Raw genomic sequence first — 15,188 nt, 5'->3', positions numbered from 1 at the left:
GAAACAGGAAAAGGATGCAACTTCAATGCGTCAGGCTCATAATCTTTTGTACGTGTCATATCACATAATTCAGTGAAAGTATGTAAATGCATGTTGATATCTTCAGATGCGGAGCCATCGAATTGGTTCCATTGAACCATGGTGACCAAGTGTTGTTTAATCTCAAATTGCTCGGCAGCAATATCAGGTAAAGCGATAGGAGCGCACATAAATTTCTCATCGGGAGTTGCAAAGTTCCTAAGTTTCTTTGCCGTGACAAATTTTGGGTTTAAGAAAAATAAACAAAAGACAAAAACTAACTAAAACTGAAACAAAAAACTGAAATAATACCTTTAGTCACCTGGCTAGGGTAGCGATGATGATTCCCGGCAACAACGCAGAAAATGGTTGATTACCTTTGACCCGGCTATGGATGTAGATAGTGTTCACCTCTTTCCCCAAGGATGACCTTGGGTATCGAACCCACGAGGAATTCTGCTATTAGGCAAGGATTCAAGCAAGCTATCATTCCTGAAAGAAATTTCAGTTCTTAGACCGAAAAAATAGTAGTTATGATTAAAACAGAGATCAAATACCACTTGGGTTAACAGGCGTCGTGAAGTGTCTGACAAGTGCCCTCTCTGTGCTTTGGAGCCGGAGGACACGTTCCATGCTTTTTTGCAGGTGCCCGCTGGCGGTGGCGCTCTGGCAAACCATGGCGGACCAATGGCGAATCCCGGATGTCGCATCATTCCGCCGGACGGGATCGGAGTGGCTTGCCCAAGCCCTTTGCGATCTGCCGGATATGGAGAGGATGGAGCTCATGATGACTTTGTGGCGATGTTGGTTCGTTCGCAACGAGCTGGTGCACCACAAGAAGCCGCCGCCGATTGAAGTGTCCAAACGCTTCCTCACCAGCTACGTCGACTCTTTGGTGGGGATTCAGAACAATCCAGAGGCGAGTCTCACCAAGGGGAAGCATGTGGTTGATACGATTGTCCCCAAACGGATCGTGCAACGGGAAGTCCAAGCGCCGCCAGTGCCGCTGCACTGGTCCAGACCAGCCACGGGGTGGACAAAGCTCAACATTGATGGATCCTTTAGTGCCACGGGTGGAGAGGCCGGAGCAGGCATGATCCTTCACAGCGAAACCGGTGATATCATCTTCTCCTCCTGCAGGGAACTACGGATGTGCTCTGAGCCCCTTGAGGCCGAGCTACATGCATGCATGGAGGGGCTCAATCTAGCACTGCATTGGACTCCGTTGCCTATTGTGATGAAAACAGACTGTTCGGTGGCACTACATGCGATATTAGCTCCAGTGCCGGACAGATCTCGTTTTGCTATGCTTGTCGACCAGGTTAGACGCTTGATGTCAGGAGGTAGAGAAATAAAGATAGTTCATGTATGTAGAGAGGAGAATAGGGTAAGCCACTATCTTGCGAACTACGGTAGAGTTCATAAACGCACGATTGTGTGGCTGGGATCGGGACCGAAGAAGGTCCCAGATTTGTGTAAGGCCGAGGCCCTTTATGTGTGAGAAATGAAATTTCTTTCACCCGCAAAAAAAAGAGATCAAATACATGAAGATAGGCATAGGCATGTGGACTTTACTTACAACATTATAGTTGCACTTAGGATCTTCTCTTAATTTCCAACATGGTGATGTGGTCTCAACGATTAGATATGGGGAATGCGTCCAAATAATATCACAACCGATCAACAACCTACATCGTGAGTCTATTGTCCAAACAAGGCCCTTACCGTCACATGGGATTACGTCGATTATTAAGGATTTCTCCAAGCCAACACAATTGGCGTTCAGTGACTACACCTTATGATCCCTTGTTAGGTCTTTTCGGCTACCGAACCAATCCTTACTTTCATAGGCGTTGGTGTAACCTTCTACGTGTCCCTGCACTTTATTTCCTCCTACGTTTTTTGGATGCAATGGAAAAAAGTGCTCCCTATGGTTTTTTTGGGTGGATCGGGCATGACGAAGGTCCGGACACCCGTAAACCTCTCCTACATTTGGTTTTGGTTTGTGTGATTTTAGACTCCAGTATGGTTTGGACAAATTTAATGACCCACGTTGACAAAATATTTAGACCATTCGGTCTACACATTTAAAGGCGATTTGGTGAACCACATTGAAGTTGCCGTTACAAGGGTGAATCGTTTTGTTGGCTGCGTTATACCGTTCGCCAGCTAGGGTTGACATTTGTGAACCGCCTAGATTGCAGTTTAAGTGTGCTTGGGGACGGCAGTTTTACAAAAGGCATGGCATTTTATTTATTTTAGTGCATTTTCATCTAAAAACTGCCACCATCAAATCTTGATCGTGTGGCGTGTGGAGGGGTTGCTGGAGGGATGTTCCTGGCGACTGTTCGCCAGGTAATAACATTGCCGAAAAGAAAAAAAAAGCAGTAGAGCGTGATTTTGAGCCGCGGTACAAAGGTACCCGTAGCAGGTTGCCCCTATCGGTATCCTGTCGCCTAAATATTTTCCTCCCTGTCGCCCTCCCTCCTTCCTTTCCTCCACTCGCGCTTCGCTCTCAGATCCCTTCTCCTCCGTCTCGCCCGCGTGTTGGGGTAGGAGCCATGGCGGACCAGCTCACCGACGACCAGATCGCCGAGTTCAAGGAGGCCTTCAGCCTCTTCGACAAGGACGGAGACGGTTCGATCCCTTCTCTATTCTCCTCTTTCAACATGTACTACTATATGATTTGCACGACTCCATTCGATGTGCGCGCACTCGCTGTGGTTGATGCGGCGCCTTGCACTGGCGCGTGGATGTGTTGGGTGGGAGATCTGATCGACGTAGCGTATATGCGTTTGCTGGTCCGAGTGGATCGCGGCGGGATTGGTTTGCGGGGTGCTCAAGATGCAGTAGATCTTGCACTCCTTTTCTCCACTCCTTGTGGATTCTGGTTCCGTACATTCTTGTCTTGCCAGCGCTGTCAACCCGTCACCGTCCAGTGTTCTGGTATTGCTGCGCCTTATGCTCGTCCGTTCCGGCTGATCGCTGAGCTGTCTGTCATAGCGAAGGCTTCAGCCGGCTGCTTGGTCGTTCCTTCAGATCTCTTTCAGTGGAGCAACTGATGACCTTGCAAAGTTCCAAAAAAAAAAGGTTCTACTAGGAAGAGATTGAATTATGAGAGAAGGTGGCATCATGGGGTTGCTGCGGTTAGCATGGGTCTACCGCTCACACATCTAGTGGTGTCTGCAGCTTAAGAAAACCGAGGGTGCAGCATGGGTGATCACACAGCATGGCCGGTGGCACTGTTGCTGCTGAGTAGGTTGCTAGAGCATGGTGGGTCACTAGTCATCAGTCTCTACTCTAGATTTAGCTGGAACAGCAGTGACGAGGTGCGCTGCGAAGTGGTGTTACCGTGTTAGGGTTATAGGATCATGTAATACCCCATAATTCTGTACTTGTATGTTAGTAATGGGGAACTACTACTGACTTGGAATTTATCTAGGCTTTTGGGTCTTTTTCTATGGATGACATGGGCATAGAAGTGGGATAGCATGATTAAATTTTGCGTTGCTCAAACTGCACATTTTCTTCTCAGTGAATGCAACATCGGAGTTTCTCTGGTTTTGCCTATCATGCTATGGTGGTGCTAGTGTGAGACTGATAACATGGAGAATGCATGTGATGGCTTGAAAAGTTATTGGTATTGATGTTTACTGATTGTATGAAACATTAGTTGAAGTTTACATGTTACCAGCTTACTGATTGACAGAAAATATATCTGTAAGTTGCTTACTGATTGACATGCAACCTATTACAGCCAAGCAAATCTTTGCTGTAATAGGTTGCATGTCTTACTCTTCTATTTATTTGGGCTTTGGTACTGATCAAGTCGATGGAATGTTTACCCAAATACTTTTCTGGATAGTTGTGTTCCAGATAGTCAAGCCTTGAATGTTCTTATGAAATTTCATCATTGTCCACTTAAACTGTATTTGTGTTTATTTGCTACCCTTGAATGATTTCATGCACCCAAAATTCCAGATGAAGAAAGGGACTGTAAGATTTGTTCTGATGGACCCAATCATTGGTCCATATTGTCTTTTGCATTAGCATAGCTGAAATGATCTCTGATGGTTAAATAAATGTAAATAATATTTGAGTCCAACTGTCCATTGAAAACCCCCAAGTTCGTTATGTTCTTGTACTGCACATCCATGTGCAAATGTGGCTTATAAATTTCTACAAGATCATTTTGAAGATTCGCCCATTACTGGCACATTTCATATAGAATACGTGCAGCATTTTACATATGATATGATGATTTTATTGCACAATTACTTGTGTTTTTCTGCATACTTGTGGGTTTCTGTATTCCCATCTAATAGTCAGTGTTTCAAGTGGGCAAGTCGAATCAAGTTGCACCTGACTGGCCAGGTGACTAGTCTGACTATAGATGCTGACTAGTCAGTGACTATTTGACAATTAGCTAGGCTTGCATAGTGAGGCCATTTAGACAGCTGGCAATAGGTTTTCAAGTCATACTTGGTGTGTCTGGTTTGAGCCCAAGCCAAACCCCACCAAAAATTTGGCTTAGGTTTTGTCTGCCCATGTTTTGGCCACTGCTGGCAAGAAAATTGAAAGTGGGCTAAGGGGCATGGACGCATGGTCATGCCAAATTTTTGTCAGCCATCCAAGCAAGAACCAAAATTCAGTCATAACCAAAACAATCATTAGGTTTGATTTGGTTGCAAACAAACCATTCCCATCTTCCATGTTAAGACCTCTTTTATTGTGCACAGAATTGAATTGCTGACATAAATCTCCGGGGCATTTCATTCTAGCACAATATTACCATTGTATATATATGAGCAATGCTACACCTACGTAAAGCTGCCATACGTGATTAACGTAACAGCCTAGGTGGCATGTCTTTGTTGGACAAAATTAGAAAATTAGGGGAGGGGCCCACCTAGTTGAATTCAAGGGGGGGGGGAGTTTACGTAGGTTTAGCATTTTCGTGTATATATTTGTAGCATTTTTGTATATATATTTGTAGAAGAAGTTTAAATTGTTAGACTAAAAAACTGTCTGCCTCCTGAACAGGCTGCATCACCACCAAGGAGCTTGGAACTGTGATGCGCTCGCTGGGGCAGAACCCCACTGAGGCAGAGCTTCAGGATATGATCAATGAAGTGGATGCTGATGGCAATGGAACGATTGACTTTCCTGAGTTCCTCAACCTGATGGCGCGTAAGATGAAGGACACTGATTCCGAGGAGGAGCTTAAGGAGGCTTTCCGCGTGTTTGACAAGGACCAGAATGGTTTCATCTCGGCAGCTGAACTCCGCCATGTCATGACCAACCTTGGTGAGAAGCTGACAGACGAGGAGGTGGATGAGATGATCCGTGAGGCTGATGTCGATGGTGACGGCCAGATCAATTACGAAGAGTTTGTGAAGGTGATGATGGCCAAGTGAGCTGTCATACTAAGCTAGTTCTATCTCGATGTTAGCAGCTAGTTTAGCCTTGAAAACTGACAGCAGTTGGTACTACTGTTAAGTCCAGTGAATGAACATATTGTGCGCTCAGGGATGTTGAGAATTTCGTTTGGATTTTCTTGCAGTTGTGTTTCCTTTGTACAATGTAGCTTTCTTTCCAAATTGAGATCATGAATTTGCTGTAATTTATGCCTTCCTGGTATCAAGTTGCAGTTGCATGGATATATGATATTTTGTGTGTGTGTGTTATCAACTTCTTGGGGTGCAGTTTTTCAAAAAAAAACTCCTTGGGGTGCAGGATTTCGTTGTGGTTTACCAGTAGTGATCTAGACAGTGTAGATGTAGTACATCTCACTGTGTTATTTTTCTTTCTTTTTTGCGCCCCCCCCCCCCCCCCCACACACACACACACACACACACAAAATCCTGCGAGACTTGAACCCCCGAGTATGAGACTGGCAAAGTCATGCGTTCCAAATAAAATGGTCGGTCATGGATTTTTTGTTTGAAAAGCTGACTGCAGATATCATGATTGCGCATTTCGTCGAAATTCTGCCTTAGCCGGTAGGGCGTGTTTGATTGCCGTAGGGAGCCGGGTCTGCCTAGTTCAGCCTGGTCGAAGGAAAACAGCCTGGCTAGCTCAGCCTGTTTGAAGGAAGGAAAACATACAAAAAATCAACATCTGCACATTGTTTGGTTGCTCGCATTTAGGTCTTTTCGCATTAGGGTAACAATTTTGACATACCGTTTGGTTTCCTGCATTGACTCGGCTCACGCAACTATATGGTGTTTAGTTCCATGCAACAAATCATACAGTGGCGAATCTACAGAGAAAATGGAGGGTAGGCTGGACTGCCTATGTCATGTGAATATATGTTATTTTGGACTGACAAATGACTGGATTAGGCCTTTAAACTGGTAGCAAAAACTTTTTTGCAAAGCTGGAGGGGGGGCTTAAGCCTGTTAAAGCCGCCCTAGTAGATTCGCCACTGAGATCATACATACACAACCAAAGATAGTTTAAACCATAGGCGTATGTGGACGGCGGCGAGGAGGCCCAACCTTGATCGAGGGTCACCTTGTCGTCCATCAGCCGGACAGTCACCCTTCATGAGCAACCGGTGTTGGTCCTGAGCTTGAACTCTTGCGGCACCGTCGGGAAGTGTTTGGTAAAGTCCAGGGGCATCGGGATGCCTCAAGATGAGGGGCAAGGATCACCTTGCAGGAGTGGGTTGGACCTCCCTCCTCATTGTAGTGGCCATAGTTACGGCGTTTGCCGCTAGGGGACTCCTCCGGCACCACGTCCTCATCCGTGGCCACCTCCTCAGGCGTGGTCGTCCCAACCTCCATGGGAGGTACCACCTCCTTGCCCTTGTTGTCCGTGTCGATCTGCATTACGAAGAGCGTGCAATATGAAGAGCATAAAGTTCCAAGGTTGATCACCATTAAAACCTACAGTCCATGACCCCTTTATTTACCCATCCTCACGGTCACTACTTACCCATCATCTCACTCAGTCATCTCTCACTCTCCCTCCTATCTACCGCCATGAACTCCAGCAACAACTCCAACCCCTTCCCTTGGGGCATTGGATAAAGAGCTTTCTTCCTCGGGTGCTCGCTCGGTGACTACGCCAAGTTCGAGAACACCATGGAAGTCTGCTCCAACTTCACCGGCATGGCAAACATGCAGAAAAGAGTCGAACGCGGTGTTGAAGAAGGCTAGAGGAGTTGAAGACACCGATTCCTGACCCAGCGAAGGGCGCTATGTCAGTCGACATCCTTTGTTGGGCCATGAATCAGACCGACTTCGGCGAAGCCCGACAGAGGTCAAGGTGGGCCAAGTACAGAGAGTACATGCTTCCTCATGACCATCATGCCGCAACGTACTTCACGACAGGGACCGTGGTGGCGGTGGAGGAGGAACAAGAAGCGGTGGCGATGGAGGAGGAAGAAGAAGTTGCGGTGGCCATGGTTGTAAGGGCGCCGGAGCCAGGACACCGAAGCATGCCAATCGATGTGGACTCCGGCGAGGAAGAAGAGACGATGGTGCAACTCGAGGAGAAGAACAAGGGCAAGGGTAACCGCCGCTCCAAACGCCTCCAAGGTAGCCGAGGCTAAGATCTAAAACTACTGTGTAAGATTTACCCCCAATCCACATTACCCTTGTACTCAATCTCGATCGATAACCTCAAATCCATCAGTACTACGAACTCATGATGATATTATGATCACTCCTATGGCTATTTACCCTGATTCCCCATTCCCCTAACGTGGATCGAATGCGAATGAGTATGTGAGGAGGTGAAAAAAGTGCTTACCGCCATTGCCGTGCCAGAGGTGATGATGCGGAAGCCGGTGAAGGGGCCGGTGGTCTCCTTGCTCTTCTCCGATCTGCTGCTCATCGCGCCGTCGGTGAGAGTGGGAGAGGGATATGAAGTGGTGAGGGGGCGGTGAGGTAATAATTGTCGGCACTTCGGGAAGCAACATGACTTCTCGAGCGTGGCTCCACACGTGCAGTCCCCGCCACCCACGTACATTGAGCGGGCCTGACTCTGGAGAAACTGCCGACCTGAGCATTCCCAGCGAGACAGGCCCAGAGATACTTTAAAGTTCGTGCGATGCAGGTTAAATAGTGTATGCGGGCAACCAAACACGTCGGATTCTTCACGCGCGGGCAAAAATGCAGGCAACCAAACACGTCCATATATGACTACGTTGCTTCTCTTGCCTTTCCTCCTTTGCAAAAGATCAATCTGTGCATTCTATTCTACTACATCTTCTCGAGCGATTTAAGTATAGCTCTTCTGTCCCTAATCCACATTACCCTTGTACTCAATCTCGATCGGTAACCTCAAATCCGTCAGTACTACGAACTCATGATGATATTATGATCACTCGTATGGCTATTTACCCTGATTCCCCATTCCCCTAACATGGATCGAATGCGAATGAGTATGTGAGGAGGTGAAAAAAGTGCTTACCGCCATTCTCGTGCCGGAGGTGATGATGCGGAAGCCGGTGAAGGGGCCGGTGGTCTCCTTGCTCTTCTCCAATTTGCTGCTCATCGCGCCGTCGGTGAGAGTGGGAGAGGGATATGAAGTGGTGAGGGGGCGGTGAGGGTAATAACTCCCGGCACTTCGGGAAGCAACATGACTTCTCGAGCGTGGCTCCGCGCATGCAGTCCCCGCCGCCCACGTACATTGAGCGGGCCCGACTCTGGAGAAACTGCCGACCTGAGCATTCCCAGCGAGACAGGCCCAAAGATACTTTAAAGTTCATGCGATGCGGGTCAAATAGTGTATGCGGGCAACCAAACACGCCGGATTCTTCACGCGCGGGCAATAATGCAGGCAACCAAACATGTCCATATACGACTACGTTGCTTCTCTTGCCTCTCCTCTTTTGCAAAAGATCAATCTGTGCATTCTATTCTACTACATCTTCTCGAGCGATTTAAGTATAGCTCGTCTGTCCCTAATCCACATTACCCTTGTACTCAATCTCAATCGGTAACCTCAAATCCATCCGTACTACAAACTCATGATGATGTTATATGATCATTCCTATGGCTATTTATCCCGATTCCCCATTCCCCTAACGTGGATCGAATGTGAATGAGTATGTGAGCAGGTGAAAAAAATGCTTACCGCCATTGCCGTGCCGAAGGTGATGATGCGGAAGCCGGTGAAGGGGCCGGTGGTCGCCTTGCTCTTCTACGTCCTGCTGCTCGTCACCGCCGTCGGTGAGAGTGGGGAGAGGGGATAGGAAGTGGTGAGGGGGCGGTGAGGGTAATAACTATCGACACTTCGGGAAGCAACACGTCTTCTCGAACGTGGCTACGCGCGTGCAGTTCCTGCAGCCCACGTACATTGAGCGGGCCTGACTCTGGAGAAACTGCCGACCTGAGCGTTTTCAGCGAGACAGACCCATAGATACTTTAAAGTTCATGCGATGCAGGTCTAATAGTGTATGCGGGCAACCAAACAAACCGGATTCTTCACGCGTGGACCTGATCAGACCTAACGCATGCAACCAAACACGTCCATATACGACTACATTGCTTCTCTTGCCTTTCCTCTTTTGCAAAAGATCAATCTGTGCATTCTATTCTACATATTCTCCAGCGATTTAAGTACAGTTCTTCTGTCCCTGTTGCATCTCGCCATTTAAAATTTGCTCACATGTATTAAATTGGAAAAGGTGGAAATAATGCTGGAATTCGCGTTGGTTCTCTTGTTTTCTAAGAACAGTTGCTGGAAAACGACAGCCACTGATTTTTCCTTCGTACAAAAAGAGCGGAAGAAATCTGAAGCAGGCATTATTCAACTAGGAATTTGTCAAATCAATTATGTCCTGCCGACCGAATCATCTACGGAGTTCCCGGCTTTATTATTCTCCCCAGCAAATAAAATAAACTTTTCAAGCTTGGACAAACCAAAGCAATAAATGGCCGTTAATAATACCACCAATAGATTATACCATTAATTAAACGAAATAAAATACAGATGCACCTGCACGGAAAGGCTTGCCAAATTTCTTTTCCAACAGGGAGTGCAATGTTTTTTCAATCACATCGAACTTATTTAAAGTTTGATTCCTCCGTAATTTATTCCATCTTATCTACAATAATCATTTGTCCTCTGATCACACACAAAACAAGTAGTATAACTCTGAAGGATTGACATGTACAATGCTGTCCATGTACATTTCCTCAATGTCATTAGCTCCACCCTCAATCCACACAAGAATAAACCATAGCATTTCTCATTCGACAAACGGTGGCATGCATCTATCATTCTCGACTGGTATAATCTCTTGTCAGTTGCGTCCCCTCGACGGGACGTTTTGTGAGTTAATAAAAGCTCGTTTTCATCGAGAAATGTAGCAGAAAATTGTAAGAAAGAGAAAGCAACTTGCATAAGAAAAGCAGACCCTCAGCAATATTATATACTCCTACTTAATAATAGGCAAACTTTAACGGGTGGGCAGTGCCTCCGTCAGACTAGATTAACTCCATCATCTTTGGGAGCGTATCAGCCCAAGAACTGCATGCAGTCAGCTTTTGTAGTTACACATGTACAGTATGTGCACTGTGCCTGCAGTTGGAGCAAAATAATGGCCATCTCATGCATGGCCAAAGCAAAAGCCTACTAGCAGCTGCCTCCTACTGCCTACCCCTGGGTTAACCTGAATCCATGAGCTTCCCGTGCCCAATTTCCCAGCTTCCTATCTACTCTTCCTATTAGCAGAACATGCCCTAGTTTGACAAGTGGTACTACTAGACCAGCTAGGCATCTTTTGTCACACACAAAAACAATACTATTATCGTGCTCCTGTTTCGAAAGAGTTTCGCGGAGGGTTCTTGATACAAAGATGAAGAAATGTAGTATAACCGTTTTGTTGAAGTCAAAAGCAGGGGGGGCGGGGATTCAAACATGTGTGGGTGGGTTCTCCTTACAAGTTATCTCATCAGCAAATTCCAAGACAGTGTGTATGCACATGCCCAGCCAAACAGTCATACATTAATTAATCCAGTAGATGAACTACTCCCGGAATAACAATAGCAATCCCAGTAAGTTGATCAGGAGAAACAATCCAATTCTGGCACGATTTTGTATTGTAGAAAAAAAATTCGCACCGTTCCCATCGAACGGGCACCTAAGCATTGGGGTTTGCTGGGTCAGCCTATCCGAGTCGTATGCTGTTGGACCGGGGGCACGAGTCCGCGCGGCTCGGCGCGCCGCCCCCCTCCGACGACCCCGACAGCTCGGTGCACTCGACCTTGCTCCTCCGCGTCGTCTTCACGCGCAGTTGTACCCCCCACGACACCACGCGCCTGCACACCCTTTCCACCACGTCCCTCCCGCGCCGGTGCCACCCGCCGCTCTCCAGGGCGCCGCGCAGCTCCGACGCCACCTCCGCCATCGCTGGCCGGCGCTCCACGCTCTCCGACACGCACCGCGCGGCCACGGACAGGACCCTGGCGATCGCGGCCTCGGCGTCGGTGCCGGGACGGGGCGCGGCCACCCTCCCGTCGAACACCTGGCGCGCCAGCCCGGCGCCGATCAGCGGCAGCGCCCACGCGACGATGGACGACGGGGAGGCGTTCACGTCCATCACCTTGCGCCCGCTGATGAGCTCCAGGAGCACCACGCCGAAGCTGAACACGTCGCTCTCGGGCCCCAGCCGGCCCGGCTCCGTGTAGCTCGGGTCCAGGTACCCCATAGTGCCAGCCGGAGCCGGCCTCGGCGCGCCCGCGGCGGCGACCCTGACCGCGAGGCTGAAGTCGGCGAGGCGGGCGCGGCCGTCGCGGCCGAGCAGGACGTTGGCCGTCTTGACGTCCCGGTGTATGACGCGGGGCGCGGCGCCGTGCAGCGCGCACATGGCCCGCGCCACGTCGAGCGCGATCTCCACGCGGCGCGGCCACGGCGGCGGCCTCGGGGACCGGTGCAGCAGGTCGTGCAGCGAGCCGTTGGGCATGAACTCCATGACGAGAAGCGGCGACCGCCCCGCCGCCGCAACCGCGCCGACGAGGGTCACGACGCCCGGGTGGTGGCGCGCGGCCGTGAGCACGGCGATCTCGTTGGCGAGCTTGGCCTCCCCCTGCGGGTGCGAGGCCTTCTTGACGGCGACGGTGACGAGCCTCCTGCCGTGGCCGGCGCCGCCCCTGAGCCTGGCCCTGTAGACGCAGCCGTGGCTGCCCTTGCCGACGACGTTCTTGGCCGCGAAGCCGCCGGTCGCCGCCTCGATCTCCTGGTAGGAAAACTCCTTCATGCTCTTGGCGTGTTGCTACCTGCCTGCCTACTGACTGACTTTCTTGGTGGTGCAATGGTGGCAGTGCCGTGTGTGAGCGGAGTGTAAGCAACAGAATGCTCGCTGCTCGCAAAGCAGTGGGAGGAGTAGTAGCAACTAGGCATGGAATAAAGGGAAAAAGAAGAGGCGAGGAAAGGTAAAGGCAATGGATCAAAGGTGGTAAAGGTTGGTGATTACGTGTTTTTTAGAGGGAGGGAGGGGACGGATTTTGGAGAGGGATGATGATGCTTTTGCTTGGTCTCCTAAAGGATGATGGAATTTGTCTTCGTAACAAGGAGAAAACAAAACAAGAAAGCAAATATGGATTACTTGCTGTCTCTGCCTCTTCCTCACACTCCCCTCTTCTATCTACTGCACCGTCTCTAAAAATAAAAGATAGAAAAAGGCGGTGACACGGCGGGTCGTGGTTCGGGTCGTCGAGGAGTGGTTGCGATGGGTACAAGATCCTCGCAGCAACACAACAAAATCAGCAGCAGAGGATGTCTATTGTCAGCGCCGAATGTGGGCGGGCGGGCGGTCCGGTTTTCATGGCACGGATACATATATATACCCTTGTTGGGGCGACGCCCCCACCTGATCACGATGTGACGGGGGCAGAACTGATTGACTGACTAGCTTTAGGTTTCTTTGGTTGGTTGTTGTGATATTCTTCCTACGTAGCCACCCAAACCTCAATCACCATGCACTACGAACAGAGGATCAGACTGTTTTGTTCCAGGTCAAATAGTCGTGACATGTTGGCATCCCACAAAAAGATATGTGCTTAACACTCGTCCTTTAGAGCAATTTCAACGAGCCGATCCAAACGGATGTCGATTTCGTCCGCTTTTTGTTCGTTTGAATCAGTCAAACAGACACGGATGCCCGCTTCCGCATTCTGGCCTGCGACCCATTTAGACGGCGTAAAAAAAATGAACACATGCATATTTAAAAAAAAAAGAAACTACATCAATTAAACATTAAAGCCGGCCACGAAGGCCGGCGAGAGTCCACGCGTCCACATTTGCATTTAAAAAAAAAATAAAAACAGCCTAAACTACGAGGCGGCGCGCTGCCCTAGACGTCGTCATCGTTGTCCTCGGGGTCCGTGAGGTTGATCAGCTTCGGCGCCGGCCCGGCCCAGGCGAACGCCGTGTTCCAGAGCGCTGCCATGTCGGGCTGTGCCGGCGCAGGCAGTGCTGGAGCGGGGGGCTGTGCGGCCGCCTGTGCAGCCGCGGCCTGGCGCGCCTCCTCCTCGGCCTCGCGCGCCTCCTCCTCGAGGTCGCGCTCGAGCATCTCCTAGTACTCGCCTCGCCGACGCTCCTCTGCCAGCCGGGCTGGCGCCACATCTCAAGGTAGGCCTACTCCTGCGCTGGCGTCGCCCCCAGCTAGACCGGTGGCACGGACACCCACTCGCGCACCACTCCATTCCAGGAGAAGCGCGCGATGGGCTCGGGCTCGGGCTGCGGCTGCGGCTGCGGCTCCGGCTTGATGGGGGACGGTGGGGCCACCGGCGGCACCACGCTGTCGCCCGCCGCGGAGAGGGCAAGGGCCTGCGCCATTGCCGCCTCGTAGCAGGCCTCCTCTTCCGCCTCCGCCGCCTCCGCTCTGCGCCGTTCGTCCTCTTCGCTCTCACGGTAGACGGCCTCAAGGGCCGCCTGGTCCTCCTCGCGGACGACCAGCGGCGTTGGCCTTCGGTCGACCTCGCGCACGCCCCGGCGCCTCGCGTCCTCGTGCTCGAAGGCGAACCACCTCGCCCAGTTGGGCGAGTCGGTTGCGTAGGTGGAGTCGCGGCGCTGCTCCGTCGTCAGCAGCGCCCGCCGGCGCCGCACCTCCTCCGCGTGAGCACGAGCCGACCGCGGCGCCGCCGGCACTGGGATCCTATCTGGATCCAGATGCCAGTCGTGCGGCAGCGTCACGTCGGGATACGGCAGCGGCTGGCGGTTCTTCCAGTTCCACTCCGCCTGGTGCACTGGCATGCTGACGCGCTGCCTCTGCCGGCGAGGCGCCGGCGGGGGTGGGAGAAACTCGGAGGGGAAAGGGGTGGCGGGGGACTTGCCCTTGGCCTTGCTGCCGCTGGCGCCGGAGAAAAGACCCATCGTCGCTGTGGTTGCGGTGGCTAGGGTTTGCCGGCGACGAGGGAGAAAGGGTGGGCAGATGGGGACGGCGAGTTTGGATGAGGACGGCCCCGCCGCACGGTCGGCTTAAAAAAGGACGGGCGCCGTCGCTGACGCGTGGGCCCGTCGTCATAAATTAAGCTGACCGCATGGGCAGCGGGTAGTTGGACGATCGCCATGTGGGGACGCGGCGGACAGTGAGAAGGCGCGCGAAGCGTCCGTTCGGCGTCCGCGCCGACGCATTTGGGGCGCAAATTTGGGCCGCAAATGCGTCGGCGCGGACGCGACGCGGACGTGATTTGGGTTTGGGTCGGCGCATTGGGCCGCCACTTTTGTCCGCGCCGACCCAAACGGATACAGGCGGACGAAATGGGTCGGCCCTTTGGAGTTGCTCTTAGGCTAGTCATAGTGGGAGTAACTTAGCAAAGTAATAAAGTGCATTCCGAGAAATTTTTGCTTATGTGACATGTAGTTAATGAGAAGTGGTAACATAATATGTTATTGTAACATAGCGCTTTCCAAGACAATATGAATCTACAAGCTAATTAATGAAGTCTTCTATGACACTACTACTATGTTACTACCTCCGTCCTGGTTTATTATTCCCATCGTATTTAGTGTCAAATTTTGATCATAGTTTTAACTAATAAAATGTCAATGCATGTCACAGAAAATGATACCATTGAAAACTATGTTTAAGTACGAATCCAACGGTATTATTATTTATGACATGCATCAACATTTTATTATTTTAATTTATGGTCAAAATTTGACACAAAATATGAAAAGGACCAATAAATCAAGATGGATGTAGTACTTTG

At 50.4% G+C, this 15,188-nt stretch overlaps 2 protein-coding genes across 2 annotated transcripts; one reads left to right on the top strand and one right to left on the bottom strand.

Annotated features, from left to right (window-relative positions):
- Positions 1–2,446: 2,446 nt before the first annotated feature.
- LOC125543657 (calmodulin-1) lies at positions 2,447–5,680 on the top strand. Its single transcript, XM_048707082.2, has 2 exons — positions 2,447–2,655; positions 5,062–5,680. Exons 1-2 carry the CDS (start codon positions 2,580–2,582, stop codon positions 5,433–5,435), a joined length of 450 nt encoding a protein of 149 aa, XP_048563039.1. The 5' UTR covers positions 2,447–2,579; the 3' UTR covers positions 5,436–5,680.
- A 5,270-nt stretch (positions 5,681–10,950) lies between these two features.
- LOC125543656 (serine/threonine-protein kinase-like protein At5g23170) lies at positions 10,951–12,795 on the bottom strand. Its single transcript, XM_048707081.2, has one exon. It carries the CDS (start codon positions 12,230–12,232, stop codon positions 11,144–11,146), a length of 1,089 nt encoding a protein of 362 aa, XP_048563038.1. The 5' UTR covers positions 12,233–12,795; the 3' UTR covers positions 10,951–11,143.
- Between the last annotated feature and the right edge of the window lie 2,393 nt (positions 12,796–15,188).

This window comes from Triticum urartu, chromosome 3A (assembly GCF_056163025.1).
Source record: "Triticum urartu cultivar PI428250 chromosome 3A, HENAU_Tu73, whole genome shotgun sequence".
NCBI classification, from domain to species: domain Eukaryota; kingdom Viridiplantae; phylum Streptophyta; class Magnoliopsida; order Poales; family Poaceae; genus Triticum; species Triticum urartu.
Note: the sequence above shows the minus strand (reverse complement) of the source record. Positions and strands in the feature narration are given on the sequence as shown.